We start from the raw sequence: 15,786 nt of genomic DNA on the forward strand, positions 1-15,786 counted from the left end.
TGGGTTTTATAGTAGTAGCCACTTTAACTTAAGAGAGTGGTTGATTATATTAAATGTACTTACAGTTAAAGTTAGCCTTGTACGAACCATCCTGATCTCGTGAGCTCACATTCTGTTTCGCTACAGAATGTGAGCTCGCAAGATCAGGATGGTTCGTACCAGGCTAACTTTAACTGTAAGTACATTTAAAATAATAAAGTCTCTTATGATTCAACTAATTCACTGTAAATCCTTCACACCTATACATCTCTACCCCAGTTGAAGGAGCCAAACTGATCCCTCAACTCCTCCAGTTGATTGACAGCTGTGTATCCCTTGACTCTGGTCTGTTTTTTAAAAAAATGTATGTTTAATTTAACCTTTATTTAACTAGGCAAGTCAGTTAAGAACACATTTTTATTTACAATGAAGGCCTACCCCGGCCAAACCCGGACGTCGCTGGGCCAATTGTGCGCCGCCCTAAGGGACCCTCAATCACAGCCGGATGTGATGCAGTCTCGGATGCTGCGCCACTCGGGAGCAGGGGTCATTCAGACTGCGGATGAGGCCCGCTACCATTGAATTGACCAGAGTATTATCCTCGGGTTATCCTGTAGGCTAGGAGAACTGTGCCTGGGGGCTTCTAATGAGTCATTTAGGGGCTACGGGTCAATAGACTCTGCAGCCCACCAAGACCAGGGATGTGCATGCCGTCATTAAAGCAGTAAGCCTTATGGAGCATATATCACACTGCCCAGGATAAGGCAGAGACAGCGGACAGATTGACACTCTGGCTGTAATCCATTTCTCCGTAATGACTGTAATTTTTGTAATTCATTCTGAAGGACCTAATTGGGGTTGGAGTGTTGTGAGCTGAGCTGTGTGTTGATGTATTGTGGGTGTGTGAATGTTGTATGGTTTTTCTCGTTCCGTTCCGAACAAATGGCTTCCATCCCTATTGACTTTCAATAGGATGTCGAATGAGATCCAGGAGATTGTGGTTCTGAGTGGATTTAATGGACACGAAACAAAGTTAGTCTGTGTCGGGTCTTTGTCGTTGATAATTGTAAATTAATCCATGTGTCCTACATAGGACTATCCCCCTTCTAGTAAATACCTTGGCACTATCTCAAACTGAAGCGTCGAGGCTGCCGAAACATAAAACTTTTTATAATTAATGTATTATATACATTGCCACTCCCTGCCTGTGGCATGGCGCGGGTCTTGACATGCAGTTCTCACAAACGTATAAAAAGAGGGCTATCCTTCCTGTCAGCTTGGAGGGTTTTTGTGAGTATGGAGAGACAGTAGATGTGCTGACTTGCACTCTTCCAGAACTTGCTGGAAATGAAGTATGAATGGAATGTGCATACTCAGGATATCTGGTTCCACTGGAATGTGTCGACATGAATACATTTCTTGACACTTGTGACCTGCAGAAAAGTTTGCTTAGTTGCTCATATTCACATAGGGGGAAAAAAACATTTAGTGAGAGCGAAAAAATAAAACGTATGACTGGTTAAATCTTAGTTGCCCAGATGAAGTATGTTTTTTCCCCCCCAAAGGACACTTTGGTTCCATGTTGTTTTACCTAGTGACCTATTCTATGTCCATTGTTAGCTACGACAAACCCAAGGCTTTACAAATGGAGGAATTTCAGCAGAGGCTACGGACAAAAGTAATGAATAATTTATATCCTAATTTCCCCTTCATTGTTGAGATGCTTTCAAGCAAACATTTCAGTTAATATTTAAATACTAATGATCCAGGTCCCTTTGCAGTTGGAAAAAAAAAATGCAAACGTCCCAGGTTACCATCACCAGTAAACTGATAGGCCTACGCTGACAGTTTTCAGAGGTATGTTCTGTGATAGGGGTCTGGATTTGGTGGTTGTTTTCCACTCAGATCTGCAGAGTTTTGGAAAAGAGAAGACGCTAGAAACTGGGCAGGATTTCCTTTAGTTAACACATTTTGAGGACATTGCCGTTTCCCCGAACACCAACACACTGCTTTCAGGGGTCAAACTATAGCTATCTGGCTGTCCAATGGAAGCCTGTCCTTAAGCCTATAGTTTAGTTTCGTACTACTCTAGTGTTTGTTACAGTATCATTATATGAGGGCCTGTTGGACACCTTTTGGGATCCCCACTCATACGTTCAACATTTTTGTCATTTAGCAGACACTTTTATCCAGGGCGACAAGGTTAATATTGTGTGGAACATATTCCCTTTTTCTTCAAGTTGAGATCTAACTGTACATCCTAAATCACTGTGATATAGTGTTCCTTATCTCAGCCTTCCCATCCTTTGCACGACATTAAGTGATTGTCACTCAGTGCTAATCACCTTCTCGGTCATTATCTTGACTAGCCCCGTGGCTGCAGTCGCTCCTTACAGCTGGCCTTAATCATTTAGTACAAAGTGCTTTCTCCAAAAACAACTTTATGGGAAATGAATTATTGTACTACTGTCTACAGCCAAATGAGGAGGTCGTTAATGTGAAATATCATCAGTGTTCTCACTTTCAGAAGGAGCACAAAATAGGAGAGCGAAATTAAAAAGTAATTCCGCACAGCTCTCATACTCTCAACCTTTGCCTGTGTCAACTTTATGTGTGTAATTTCTTTCTCTTAAAGAAACCCGTGTAATATACAGTATATTATTTGGCGCAGGTCTTTGACAGCATGAGACGTCCTCTAGCCTCGCCACAGGGCAGGCCCTGTTTTTCTCTGTCTGTATTTTCCCCTAATCAAACATGGAAAATGTATGATGCAGCAGGCAGCATGAGAAAGGCTTGCTTTATGCCCTGTGCCAACACAAACAATGGTCAGCGCCAGTGCAGACGGCCGGACAGGGAGGTGCTCCTCTAGGGCTCAATAGCTCCAGTGTCTCTTTCCGGGGGGGCTGGGATGCTACAGAGACACTGTGGTCACTTCCAGGGTAGAGCAGGGGAGCACACAGTGGGTTAGCAGATCTAGCAGACCTCCAGCAGAAGCCCAGGGCTGAGGGAGCAGGCTCCAGAGAGCAGGAGAGGGAGAGAACAGGACACACAACACAGAGGGAAGGTCTGGAGAAGTGATTAGCTGGATGTGGTTTGGAAGGTGAGTGAGTGAGGGGGAATGTGAAGGGGCTCTCTTTCTCGCTTACTCTTTTCAACCTCCTTGTAATACTTACATGGTACGGGCATACTTCAAAAAAATTATTGTCTTTTTTACCTTGTGACTGTTTGATCAGTGATGCGATTAACCGATAGTGCAAGCAGATTAAACGGACAACAGCTGTTGTTGTGAGCCATACAGTCAATTTGCACAAATCAACAGCATCATTCGATTTCACTTTGCTTTTGTGTCTCTAATTTGATTGCATAGACGGCATGCTTGTCAATGGCCCAAAACAAACACAGGCCAGTTATTATATCAAGAGCTTTTCTACTCACACAGTTTGTGCTTGGAGGACAGGTATCAGGTTTCAATCTATTTCTGGCACCGTCAGAAGCAGACAGTTTTTACCCTCTGATATATCAAAGCCATTGAAAATCCATTTAGGAAACAGACAAAGGAAGGAGAGCCGAAGGAGGTGTCTCTTACAACGTTTGGCCTTCGCTTTACGGACGGGGAGTCTGTCTGATGATGGATTGGTCACCATGGTGCAGTTAGACCAGGAAGCAGATGTCAACCCTTAGAACCCAAAGCTGTAGTTGGGTTCTAAGGGTTCCACAGTGTTTGGCTGCTGAAGGATAGTCAGGGAGTTCTCCATTTTATCCTGTAGATTAGAAATGTTTGAAATGTACTGCAGATGTTTTATTGTTGTGACATACAGTAATAATGCAACTGTACTTCTATTTTTCCAGTACCAGAAAACGATGAGACTCAGTTTGATCATGTTTAGAAATTGTAACCGTGTAGGCCTGCCATGTACTGCTTTGGTGTTTGATGTTTTGATTAAATTCAACATGGAATAAGCATCAAGCATTCTGTGAACTATAAGCAGTCAAGTCAATTGACCATCTTAACATGACGTAGGACACACATGCCTCTATGCACTGCTTCAAATAGAATGGTGCGCCACTAACCGTCTTAACTCACTTGCAAAAGCATGCCAGTGTCTTATTCCATCCTGTGGATCTTTGAATAACTCTATCTCCTTGATTCCACCCTCCCTCCTCCCGCCATTGTTCACAGAGACACCTGACCTCCTTGTCCTATGACTTCATGAGCATAGCTCAGCTCTCCCTCAGGGTCGCTGTGTGTGTGTGTGTGTGTGTGTGTGTGTGTGTGTGTGTGTGTGTGTGGCTGTTTATACATATGCCTCTATGCACTTACTATGCCTCTATGCACTGCCTTGCTATGTTGTTGTATTAGGTCTCTTCATGTAGTGTTGTGTTGTCTCTCTTGTTGTGATGTGTGTTTTGTCCTATATTTATATTGTATTTATTTTTAATCCCAGGCCCCCGTCCCTGTAGGAGACCTTTTGCCTTTTGGTAGGCCGTCATTGTAAATAAGAATTTGTTCTTAACTGACTTGCCTAGTTAAATAAAGGTTAAATACATAAATAAAAAAGTATAGGAAGATAACAGAAAGTACTGCAATAACATCTCTGGCCAGCAGGTGGCCCTATCACTCTGGACCAGGGATGGGTAACTGGCGGGCCCCACCCCCATCAAAGTGTCATGCACTCTGTGTGGCAAGCCCTTAACCACGGATCTAGGATCCGATTACTCTACCCCAATCCTAATTTAGCCATTAGGGCGATGAAAACATATCTGTCCCTGCACAAGTGGTTAGGGATAATTCTGTGTCATGCACTCCAGTTGCCATTCTGTGTATTTATATTCTCCGTGGTCACTCACACTGGGGGTAATCTGAGCACAGTTCTGTATGTAATGGCCGACCATTAGGGATACTCTTAACTGTAATGGCAATACTCTATCTGAGCCTAGTAATGTGTCGTATCTCCTTGCTGTGCCCTACAAGTAGACCCATTTCAATGGAATTTCATCACTGAGCATTAGACAAAAAACATTATTCTACTAGGTAGAAATCTGACAAGGTAAAAATCTGTTGTTCTGCCTCTGACCAAGGCAGTTAAATTCTCATTGCAAATAAGAATTTGTTCTTAACTGACTTGCCTAGTTAAATAAAGGTTAATAAAAAATATTTAAAAAACAAGTACCAGCATTCTCTGGGTAGAGGTGGTGGTGAATTGTTAATTTCCCTGACAGTGTGTTTACCACAGTGGTCTTTGACTAGCCTCTCGAAGTACTCCATGATGATGGGAGTGAGTGCTACGGGTCAATAGTCATTCAGTTCAGTTACATTTACATTTTAGTCTTTTAGCAGATGCTCTTATCCAGAGCGACTTAGTTACTTTCCCTTTCTTGAGCACGGGAATGATAGTGGACATTTCGAAGCAGGTTTGGATAACAGCTTGAGCTAGAGAGATTGAAAATGTCTGAAAAGCTAGCTAGCTGTTTGAATAACTTACATACAGTTGATGTCGGAAGTTTAAATACACCTCAGCCAAATACATTTAAACTTAGGTTTTCACAATTCCTGACATTTAATCCTAGTAAAAATTCCCTGTCTTAGGTCAGTTAGGATCATCACTTTATTTTAAGAATGTGAAATGTCAGAATAATAGTAGAGAGCATGATTTATTTCAGCTTTTATTTCTTTCATCACATTCCCTGGGTCAGAAGTTTAGATACACTCAATTAGTATTTGGTAGCATAGCCTTTAAATTGTTTAACTTGGGTTAAACGTTTCGGGTAGCCTTCCACAAGCTTCCCACAATAAGTTGGGTGAATTTTGGCCCATTCCTCCTGACAGAGCTGGTGTAACTGAGTCAGGTTTGTAGACCTCCTTGCTCGCACACGCTTTTTCAGGTCTGCCCACAAATGTTCTATGGGATTGAGGTCAGGGCTTTGTGATGGCCACTCCAGTACCTTGACTTTGTTGTCCTTAAGCCATTTTTCCAACTTTGGAAGTATGCTTGTGGTCATTGTCTATTTGGAAGACCCATTTGCAGCCAAGCTTTAACTTCCTGACTGATGTCTTGAGATGTTGCTTCAATATATCCACATAATTTTCCTCCTCATGATGCCATCTATTTTGTGAAGTGCACCAGTTTCTCCTGCAGCAAAGCACCCCCACAACATGATGCTGCCATCCTCGTGCTTCACGGTTGGGATGGTGTTCTTCGGCTTGCAAGCCTCCCACTTTTTCCTCCAAACATAAAGATGGTCATTATTGCCAAACAGTTCTATTTTTGTTTCATCAGCCCAGAAGACATTTCTCCAAAAAGTACGATCTTTGTCCCCCATGTGCAGTTGCAAACCGTAGTCTGGCTTTTTTATGGCGGTTTTGGAGCAGTGGCCTCTTCCTTGCTGAGCGGCCTTTCAGGTTATGTCGCTATAGGACTCATTTTACTGTGGATATAGATACTTTTGTACCCGTTTCCTCCAGCATCTTCACAAGATCCTTTGCTGTTGTTCTGGGATTGATTTGCACTTTTCGCTCTACTGTACGTTCATCTCTAGGAGACAGAACGCGTCTTCTTCCTGAGCGGTATGACGGCTGCGTTGTCCCATGGTGTTTATACTTGCGTACTATTGTTTGTACAGATGAACATGGTACCTTCAGGCATTTGGAAATTGCTCCCAAGGATGAACCAGACTTGTGGAGGTCTACAATTTTTTTTCTGAAGTCTTGGCTGATTTCTTTAGATTTTCTCATGATGTCAAGCAAAGAGGCACTGAGTTTGAAGGTAGGCCTTGAAATACATCCACAGCCATGACATCATTTTCTGCAATTTTCCAAGCTGTTTAATTAAATTCACAGTCAACTTAGTGTATGTAAACTTCTGGCCCACTGGAATTGTGATACAGTGAATTATAAGTGAAATAATCTGTCTGTAAACAATTGTTGGAAAAATTACTTGTCATGCACAAAGTAGATGTCTTAAACTATAGTTTGTTAACAAGAAATATGTGGAGTGGTTGAAAAACAAGTTTTAATGACTCCAACCTAAGTGTATGTATACTTCTGACTTCAACTGTACATCTTCCATGGAGAACGTAAGGGCATAGCCCTCCTTGTCATCAGGGGCTCTCCTCGGCAGCTCAGAGTAGTTTGCTTGAATTTTGAGAAAAGGGTGTTAACTCATCCGGTAAGGCTGCGTTGCTGTCCAGAATGTGACTGGCTTTCTTTTTATAATCCGTGATAATTAGAAGCCCCTGGCACATACACCTTGTATCTGACCCGCTGAATTGCTCCTCCACTTTGTCCCTATACTTGTGTCTCGCCATCTTCATGCTTCTACACCTGCATTGCTTGCTGTTTGGGGTTTTAGGCTGGGTTTCTGTACAGCACTTTGACATCAGCTGATGTAAGAAGGGTTTTATAAATACATTTGATTGATTGATTCATCGATCTGCGTAGGTTGTATTTGTATTGTTTAACTATACTCTTTCAGTTTCCAGACAAGGCTGCCATGTGATCAAAACAGTTTTGGAGCATGGATTCTGATTGGTCAGACCAGCGTGGTACAGACCTGACCACTGGAACATCCCTCTGGAGTCTTTATTTGTCAGTGGGGAGGAGCAAAATGGAGTCATGGTCAGATTTGCCACGAGTAGGACGGGAGATGGCCTTATACCCTTGTCGAAAAGACACGGCTATAATGGGGTGGTCATTTTGGACCGGGAACACAGAATGAATTAACATGAAACGAACACAACAGGAGGGTTAATTGATGCAAGCTAATTGTTGTTTTGCTGCAGTGAGAGACGGAAGGAAGAAAAGCAGCCCATATATTTTGCTTACTTTCGCGTATACAGTATACTGTCTCCATTCTTTGGTGCTATTACAACATGACAGACAAATTCCCCCTAATCTAAACTTAGAGAGCTCAGGCATTACTAATGGATGTAGAGACACGTTCTTAAGACCTTCAGACATCACTAGTTGATGTCTGATGATCTTGGATGGTTCCTTGAGGATCCCAGAGGCAACACATCTGTTCCAGCTTTGCTGCCAGCCAGAATTTGATATGATGAGCAACACCTCATATCCTTTCATTACTGTCAGTCCAGCCCATTTATACATTTGTTTCCCAGCTCCCTGTTAGACACAGGAACCCCCACCCCCCCAAGAGTTAACGGGAAAACTGTGTTCGTTTTTACTTTTAACGAGTTGCTTACTATTCACTCCAAATATCCCGGCCCCCTACTTCTCTGTTAAACCGCTGCAGTATCAAACAATGACATCGCCAAGCTAATTGCTTCCAGACAGGGCCGAGAGCCCGACTTTTCGTTTTCTTTTCCATTTCTGGTGCAGCGCTTACCGGCTTTGGCTTGCAAAAGCAGATATGATAAATGGTGCATGACATCATGTAGACTGCGTTGCACAGCACAACTCTTTCATATACAATAAAAAAACTATTTTGAGTGGGTCTCCAGGAAACTAGCTATCGCTTCAATGGAAAAACACTTGAGGTCTTAGGAATCTGCAGTACTGTAGCAGATGCCCGTTTTCCATTTTCATTCATATTTTCGTTTCCTTTTCTGAATGTAAGACTTACATAACTCAATATTCTTCATGAAGTGCTTTTCTTGCTCGACTGAAATATGGAAATGATCTGTGAAGCTAAAAATTATATGCCATGCAGTGGAGATGTCCCCGATCTACTATGGCTCTTGCCAAGGCCAGGAGAGGCAGGGAAAAGGGGACAGGAGAGGGTGATGGAGTATGAGCTGAAATGCAGGGAGGCCATGTGCAGTGAGTTGGGGAAAATAGGGGTTTTTATGAGCAAAGAAAGGGCCTCCTGTTGGAATTCCCAACCATGACATCATTCCCATGGAAAGAGCCATGCAGACGCTTGGATAGGGCAGAGGGGATATAGAAGGTTTTCCACACATACTGTATACAGAGAGAACGAGAGCGAGTGAGAGCGAGATGGAGGATGTAGATACAGAGGGTGTGTTCAGTGTTTAAAAATCAAGACTTTTCTTGTACCCAAGTTTAACGGTGCTAGGATGTGTGTTTGGCTTAGTGTATTTAGTGAGATAAGATTGCTGTGGGGGAAAATACACTTGTCATCAGAAAACAGGATTTTTTTAATGCATTAATCTAAACTAGAAATAATAGAGGTCCAAGAATCGATTTTTGATCTCTAGCCAAATACTGAGAAAATCCTGATCTCCAGATTACTTGTAGACAGACATCACAAGCTTTTCTTCAAACAGTACGTCTTCCTTACACAGATAAAATTAGCCTGTACTTGCATTATATGCCTGTACTTGCATGTAAAACTCCAAAATGTTAATCGACCATAAGAAAAGTGATATTCTCCAGACCTTGTAATCATTGCTAACGAATCGAAGTGCCCTTTGATTATGCAGCTGCCCATCTCAACACTGTACCAGACTGTAATGAAATCCTCCACTCATATCTATTCACGTCTTGTTTCGAAACAAATGTCAGCAGGGATAGAGTTTATTTATTCATCCCTTGTGATGAAACAACAAAGTTTTGACTGCCGCCGCAGCCCACGGCGCTTTGATAATATTCAGGACTCATCAGGACTCATTGGAAATGGCTGGTGAACGCTTAGATGCTCTCCCCTCAGGTTTCCTAACGCATCTGAATTACAAAATAATGAGCCTTTAAGTTTGATTGAAGGACGTTTTAAGATGTTGTGGGTTTTTGAAACCGTTTTTCTCCTTGGTGTGGGTGTTTTGTTTACTGTCGGTCGGAACTAAACGGGATTTCTAAGCAGTGGAAAGACTGCGTGACAGGTGATTCCTGTAAGTCTAGTCGTGTCTCTGCTGCTGTACAATGTGTCGACAACTGTACAGCAGCACTAGGGTCTGGGTCTCAGTCATCTCCATCTGAAATAGATTCTTAGTCGGTCTGCCTTCCTCCTGCCGCAGCGGCACAGCCGTCTGCTCTCTCTATAACCTTTATCTTCCGCACCCGACGCTCAGCTCAGCTCAGCTCACAGACACACGGTAAAATATTTTCCTTCTATTTCTCTCTGTCTGTTGGTCTCTGACTCCATCCCTCTCTGTGTCTCTCTCTCAATCTTCTGTTTGATGTCCCAGATGGGAAAAGGGGTCAAAGGAAGCAAAAATGTTCTCCACGGGGAGGCCCAGGGTCCAGGCTTGTAATTAGAGGACATCACCACCTTCCTCCTGAGACAAGCGCGCCAGAGATTGTAAACCTGACCCATCTGGGAACCATTCTTCCTATTTTTCTGGTACCTGTTGTCATTATCCCCCCCAAAATATCCCTGACTGGGGGGGCAGTTTGGCCTAGTCCCCCCATGTGCCCCAACCCGTTCTCTCAGAGGGGTAATTGTTCTCTGGCCCTGTCCTGTCAATCCTAAAGAGCCTAGAGAGCACAGCACCTCGAGCAGGTAATGTATTACTGCAGCTCATGTCTGACTGACACACTTGGTTAACTAAGCCATTATGGTGCAATGGGAGACATTCTATGTGCTGCTCCATTATCTTCCATCCATGATAGAGCATGAGAGAACTGAATACAGACATTACAAAGAATGCCGAAGAGACATCTTAAAGCAGGAAGATGAAAAGAATAGGGGATGAGAGAGGGTTGAAGACAAAAATAGAGAAATAGAGAGGGGTATAGATACAGAAAGGCTAGGGGACTGTACACTAGCTCTTATGTCCTATGGGATTGCAGTTAGGATTGCATTAGGGATGTATAGAGAGAGGAGGGCTGCTAAATTCACACTTAGAAAGCCCTCTCTCCCTCTTTTTCCTCTTGTTGTATATATCCCAACATTCTGCAGGACCCTGAAAGGCTCTATTAATAGAGGTGCTTCCACTGCTTGCTCTCTCTGCGTCGGCCAGCTCCTCTCTTCCCACTTACATTCCTCCACTGGGCTGACCATGGACTAACTTCATTCACTTCTCTCTCTCTACCATCTCTCTCCCTTTATCTCTACCATCTCTCCCTACTTCAGCCCTCCTCTCTCTGCCTCTTGCTCTTTCCCCCTATTTGCCCATCCTCTCTCTCTCCCTCCATCCCAGCCTCTTTCATGTTTTTTTTTTTACTCAGATAGCATGACTGAATGACTTCTTCTATCCTCCTTGGTCCCAGGGTAATTTGTATTCTCCCCTTATGCCATTAGCGTGCTGCTGGAGGAATTCCATCCCCTTTCCTCTGCCTAGCTACAGAGCACACCCCCTTCCCTGCTCCCGCCCCCCTCCATACTGCTAACAGGCCAGTGAAAACAGCCCACACAGGGAGGGAGAGAGAGGTAGAGGGGGAGACAGAGAGAGAGAGAGAGAGAGAGAGAGAGAGAGAGAGAGAGCTCCATCAGTGGCTATACTGACTGCCACTTAGCAGTCCCTGCTAGCCACCTGCCTGCCATACATCCATAGGGAGCTGTCTTGAGAAGGCCAAGCAATGGGAATATTTGCTGCTAACGTGAAGCTACACCCAGAGAGCTAAGCGATGGGACTGTGTCCATCTGAGAGGGATCCGTAGGCAGTAATGGGGACTGGTAGAGTGGGCTGGTAATGCCTCGTCTTGCGACTGCTAGCCAACATGTGGTGTTTGCACTGTAACTCCGAGAAGACCCAGTCCTTACTGGAGCTGGAGCTGGACAGCTGGTAAGGCAGGGTGGTATGGTGGGTGGGTGTACTGTCTGAGCTGTTCGTCTGTACACTTTGTCATTGGGTAAGGTTATCATGACTTGCGATAGGGGAAAATGTTTCATAAACAGAAATGTGTTTTCGTGTGTCTGCGTGCTTGTGTGTGTACAACAATCTCTGTATGCACGCTCTGATATGTGTATGACATGCTGAACAGAGTGCTATTCTGGTGACGTGCATAGCATATCCACATTACATGAGCCAAGGTAGATATCTTACAGTAGTGATAGCAGGGTCACGCTAATGAATTCTGTGCTCCCACTTAATGGAATTGCATGCAGATGATGTCGGGGTATGCCGTTTTGATATCTGCTCTTCTTTTATCAAAATAGACCGCTCTCACTTGGCGTCTTTGCATACCTGAATAGATAATAACTTTACTGAATGTGTTACGACAATACTGCTACAGTATAGCGCCAGTGTAACTGACATGTATGTGCACTGTGTCTGCCCATCCTCATGTGTTGAGGACCATTCCAGTGCTGTTCTCTATTGGCTGGATCGTCAAGGGCAGGTGCTGAGTGTGGCGCGGCGGCTCATTTAATTATTCATTACTGAGAGAATGACAGCCTGGCTGTTAGCATCGCCACTAGAGAGACACATGAGAACTGTCAGGCTCAGGTTCAGACAGAAGCCAGCCAGCACCAGGTCTGACTGGGCCTGTGTGTTGGTGGGGGTGAGGACTGGACTGTAGCAGCCTATATGGGCAGTGCTTTGTGTTTGACTTCCATAGTGACTGAGTGAGTTTTCTGTGGATGACACGCCACCGGCGAGCCAAGTCGACACTCTTTCAAAAAGGGTCTCTCGTTTTTTTTTATTTTTACTGCATTCCTGCTGTGCCTGTTTAATATCTGACTGTTGATTTAATACAGAGTGGATTTCTTAATAATATGAATAATATGCTTCATTAATCAACCCCATAATCAGTAAATCAATCAGGCGAGAGTCGTTGATGCGGAACGCTGGACTTATTCACTTACAATGGAAAGTAATGCATAGACAAGAAAGAAAATGCTTCACGATGATGAATGAATGGGGCTCGCATGACTAGTATATATGATTGTACCACCTTATGTGCCTGTACACAATCATTTGTATAATAGCACCTCATGACGTTAATACCAAGTGCCTATTTAGCAGAGGTGGGTTGGCAACACTGATGGACATGGGTGACCATCGCTAGGGAAGGTACTTCTCATTTATTTGACAATTTTTTTTTATTGATTTGGGTTATTTTACCTCAACGTTGAGGGAGCTAACACAAGTGTTTTGCTGCACCTTTTATACCTGCTGTAAACTGTGTAGGTGACGAATACAATTGGATTCAATTTTTTTCCTCACAGTAGTATTAGCATCTCTGTGCTGTACATTTGTGGATGGTTAGGGATGACTGCATTGAACCTGTCATAGCCATTAATAACAGTGGCTCAGACCGACATTTCATCTGACCTTTGTGGAGCTAGATATAGGTTAAATTGACAGTGTGAGGCCTAGACATACAGTAAGCTCCACAGTGATGATTCCAGGCTAAAACTATTTACAGTAGAAGCATGATTCATTCCTAGACAATGGCTTTGCGACAGAATTGTGGTGGGTATCAATGTTTCTGCAGACCAGATGAGACCGTTTGTCCCAGAGACTACGTGGTACTGGTGTTCTGTCTAGACAGTCATTCCTTACTCCTGAGACTGTGCCAACGTTCCTGCTAGCACAACCACTGGAACTGAATTAGTTAACAGTTCAAATTGAGAAGTCAAAATATCAGTAGTTTGTAATCACGACTGTGATGATGTCGACTACATAACGTCTAGCGGAAACTCTCCTAATGATCCTTAACTTGGCCGGCACAGTTAACTTGGCCGGCACAGCTAGCTAGTTTCCAGCTGTACTACACTGTAAATTCCAATCTGGTTCTGTGTACTAGCTCTCCTTTGTGAGTTATTTAAAAAGATCCCCACTAACATGATTCTTGGACCTGAAAGGAGTAATGTATCGGAGTGTTGTTCAGACAGCATTGTTTTTTTTTCTAACACTGCGCTTGCACTACGTTAGATGGTTGCTGTGTTGTCTGCTTGAACTTTGACCTCCGAAACATTCCTACACATCTGCGTCTTTGTCGTCCACTGTTTGCATTTGTATTTATGAGCTCTCTGAGTTACTGGCTGGCGGTAGAGAGAGAAAACATCTGGGGTTTTTTGTGTTTGGAGAACGTGCTGGTGGTCTACTGGAGAGGACTCACTCCTTGTGGTGTCAGGGTTAGGGTGATGGGTGTGGGTTAGGGACTGTAATGCCACATTAAGTTAATAATTGATTCAACTGACTTATGGTGAGATTTTTTTCCCTCATTGTTTCTTTTAGAGTACCAAAGGCTAAATGAGAAAGGGAGTGACATTCTGCCATACAGCAACCTAAACATATTTCACAGTTGATGAGAAAACACAGACTGTCACACATGAGTGAAGGAATAAGGTGTGTGTGTGTGTGTGTGTGTGTGTGTGGACGTGTTTAACTATACAAGAGTAGTAAACTAACAAACATTTTACCAACTGGAGACACTTTGTTAGTCCCCAGAGGGGTCTCCCCACAAGGCTATTTGTAGGGGGTTTAAGGTTAGAATTTGGATTAGGGGTTCAAGTTTAAGGTTAGATTTTGTGGTTAAAGTTAGGTTTAGGGTTAGGGTTAGGGAAAATAGGGTTTTGAATGGGAATCTATTGTGTTGAAAAGGTATGTGCTACACTGGAACTCCTCTTGCGCCAAAAACTCCAACCTGCACATAATAACAGTCTGCTATTCCCAGAACCTCCGCGGGTGTGACTCCTCTTTTCCAGTGTGGCGGGAATTTTTCTCCCTCTGGACTGTGTGATGGAATACGCTGAAACCTATGCATGTTTACCAGGAGGGGAGGGAGAGAGGGAAGACCCACCTCTAGGCCCCCAACTGAAAATCCCTACCAGCTGAGTTGACGCACTCCTCCAGTCCTTCCAGACCAGGCAGAGAGCTAGGCGGCTTTAGGTCTGGCAGGAGGATCTTAGACCACCATTGCTGCTTCTAGTTTGCTAATATAATAAAAGACAAGTCAAACTTTCTTTAAAGTGATGGGGAAAGCAATTTGAATCTCTTTTTTGGGGGGAGGTGTTTCTTATATTACTTTATTCATTACCTTTCTTTACCTTTCTTTTTGGTGCTTTGTTAATCCCCATTGTATCTGATTGGCTGAGAAGGACAGTGGATTTGTAGTCATAACTCAAATAACCAAGTGGAGTCTGTAGATGTGTCGTTCTTAAGCTCTCCCCTGGAGCGACGTCATCTGAAGCCCTGCCATCCTCTCCTCCTCTCTCTCACTTCTTTTCACCCTTCACTGCAAAATGAAACATCTGCTCACTAATACACTGCTGTTTCTTCCTTCCGTTTTCTTTTCCTGCCGTCATGAACAACTGACCTGACAGAAGAGAACAGCAGGACATCACTTGGAGTCTCTTTCTCTCGCCTTCTTTCTCTTCTTACTTACATTACACCATTTTGGTGGCTGAAGTGGGAGAATAAAAGCAGAGGGAGAATGGGTGATGGATGGAGCTGGAGAAGTGGAGAAGGAGAGGGTGAGGTAAAGAATGCTGGTGAGTGACTTCAGTATTCCATGGAAAGGGCCAGCGCAGTAGAGGAGAGGGAATCGTGCACTATAAAGCAACCATGTCCACTTAGCTACTATCTTACATGGCCTGACACAATGAAGAACAAACCCCCGAAAGCTCTTACACTAGCTTAAAGAAAACAGGTTCTAAATCTCTGTAGGAAAGCTTATTTCACACAGGATCAGGAAAAATAAGTCTTTGTTTATGTGAAAAACAGCCAACATCATACAGCAAGAGGTTCACTATAGCACAGTTCAGGGACTTTATGATTAAATGTATTTATGAAGCCCTTTCTACGTCAGCAGCTGTCACAAAGTGCTTATACAGAAACCCACCCTAAAACCCCAAACAGCAAGCAATTTAGATGTAAAAGCTATGTTTATTCGGTTTGGTGTAGTCTGTTATGCCAAATAAACCACCACTTCCAATATTCCCCTGAAATGAATATAAAGCCTTGTTATTGCTGGTCTCTGGTGGTACTGTGGCAGCATGCTAG

At 43.5% G+C, this 15,786-nt stretch overlaps 1 protein-coding gene across 7 annotated transcripts in view; it reads left to right on the forward strand.

Moving 5' to 3' along the window:
- Positions 1–15,786, forward strand: part of LOC115166133 (IQ motif and SEC7 domain-containing protein 1) — a 189,555-nt gene that overhangs the window by 145,277 nt on the left and 28,492 nt on the right. The window contains exon 1 of one of the 7 annotated variants that reach the window (XM_029719863.1): positions 2,838–3,079. The exons of 5 other annotated variants lie outside the window; for them this stretch is intronic. In XM_029719863.1, coding sequence (XP_029575723.1) covers positions 3,066–3,079 — 14 coding nt within the window. In that variant the 5' untranslated portion in view covers positions 2,838–3,065. Of the gene's footprint in view, positions 1–2,837; positions 3,080–11,317; positions 11,620–15,786 lie in introns of those variants that run through there. One more of the 7 variants, XM_029719860.1, reaches the window with a different exon arrangement.

Source organism: Salmo trutta, chromosome 28, assembly GCF_901001165.1.
Source record: "Salmo trutta chromosome 28, fSalTru1.1, whole genome shotgun sequence".
Classification (NCBI taxonomy): Eukaryota; Metazoa; Chordata; class Actinopteri; order Salmoniformes; family Salmonidae; genus Salmo; species Salmo trutta.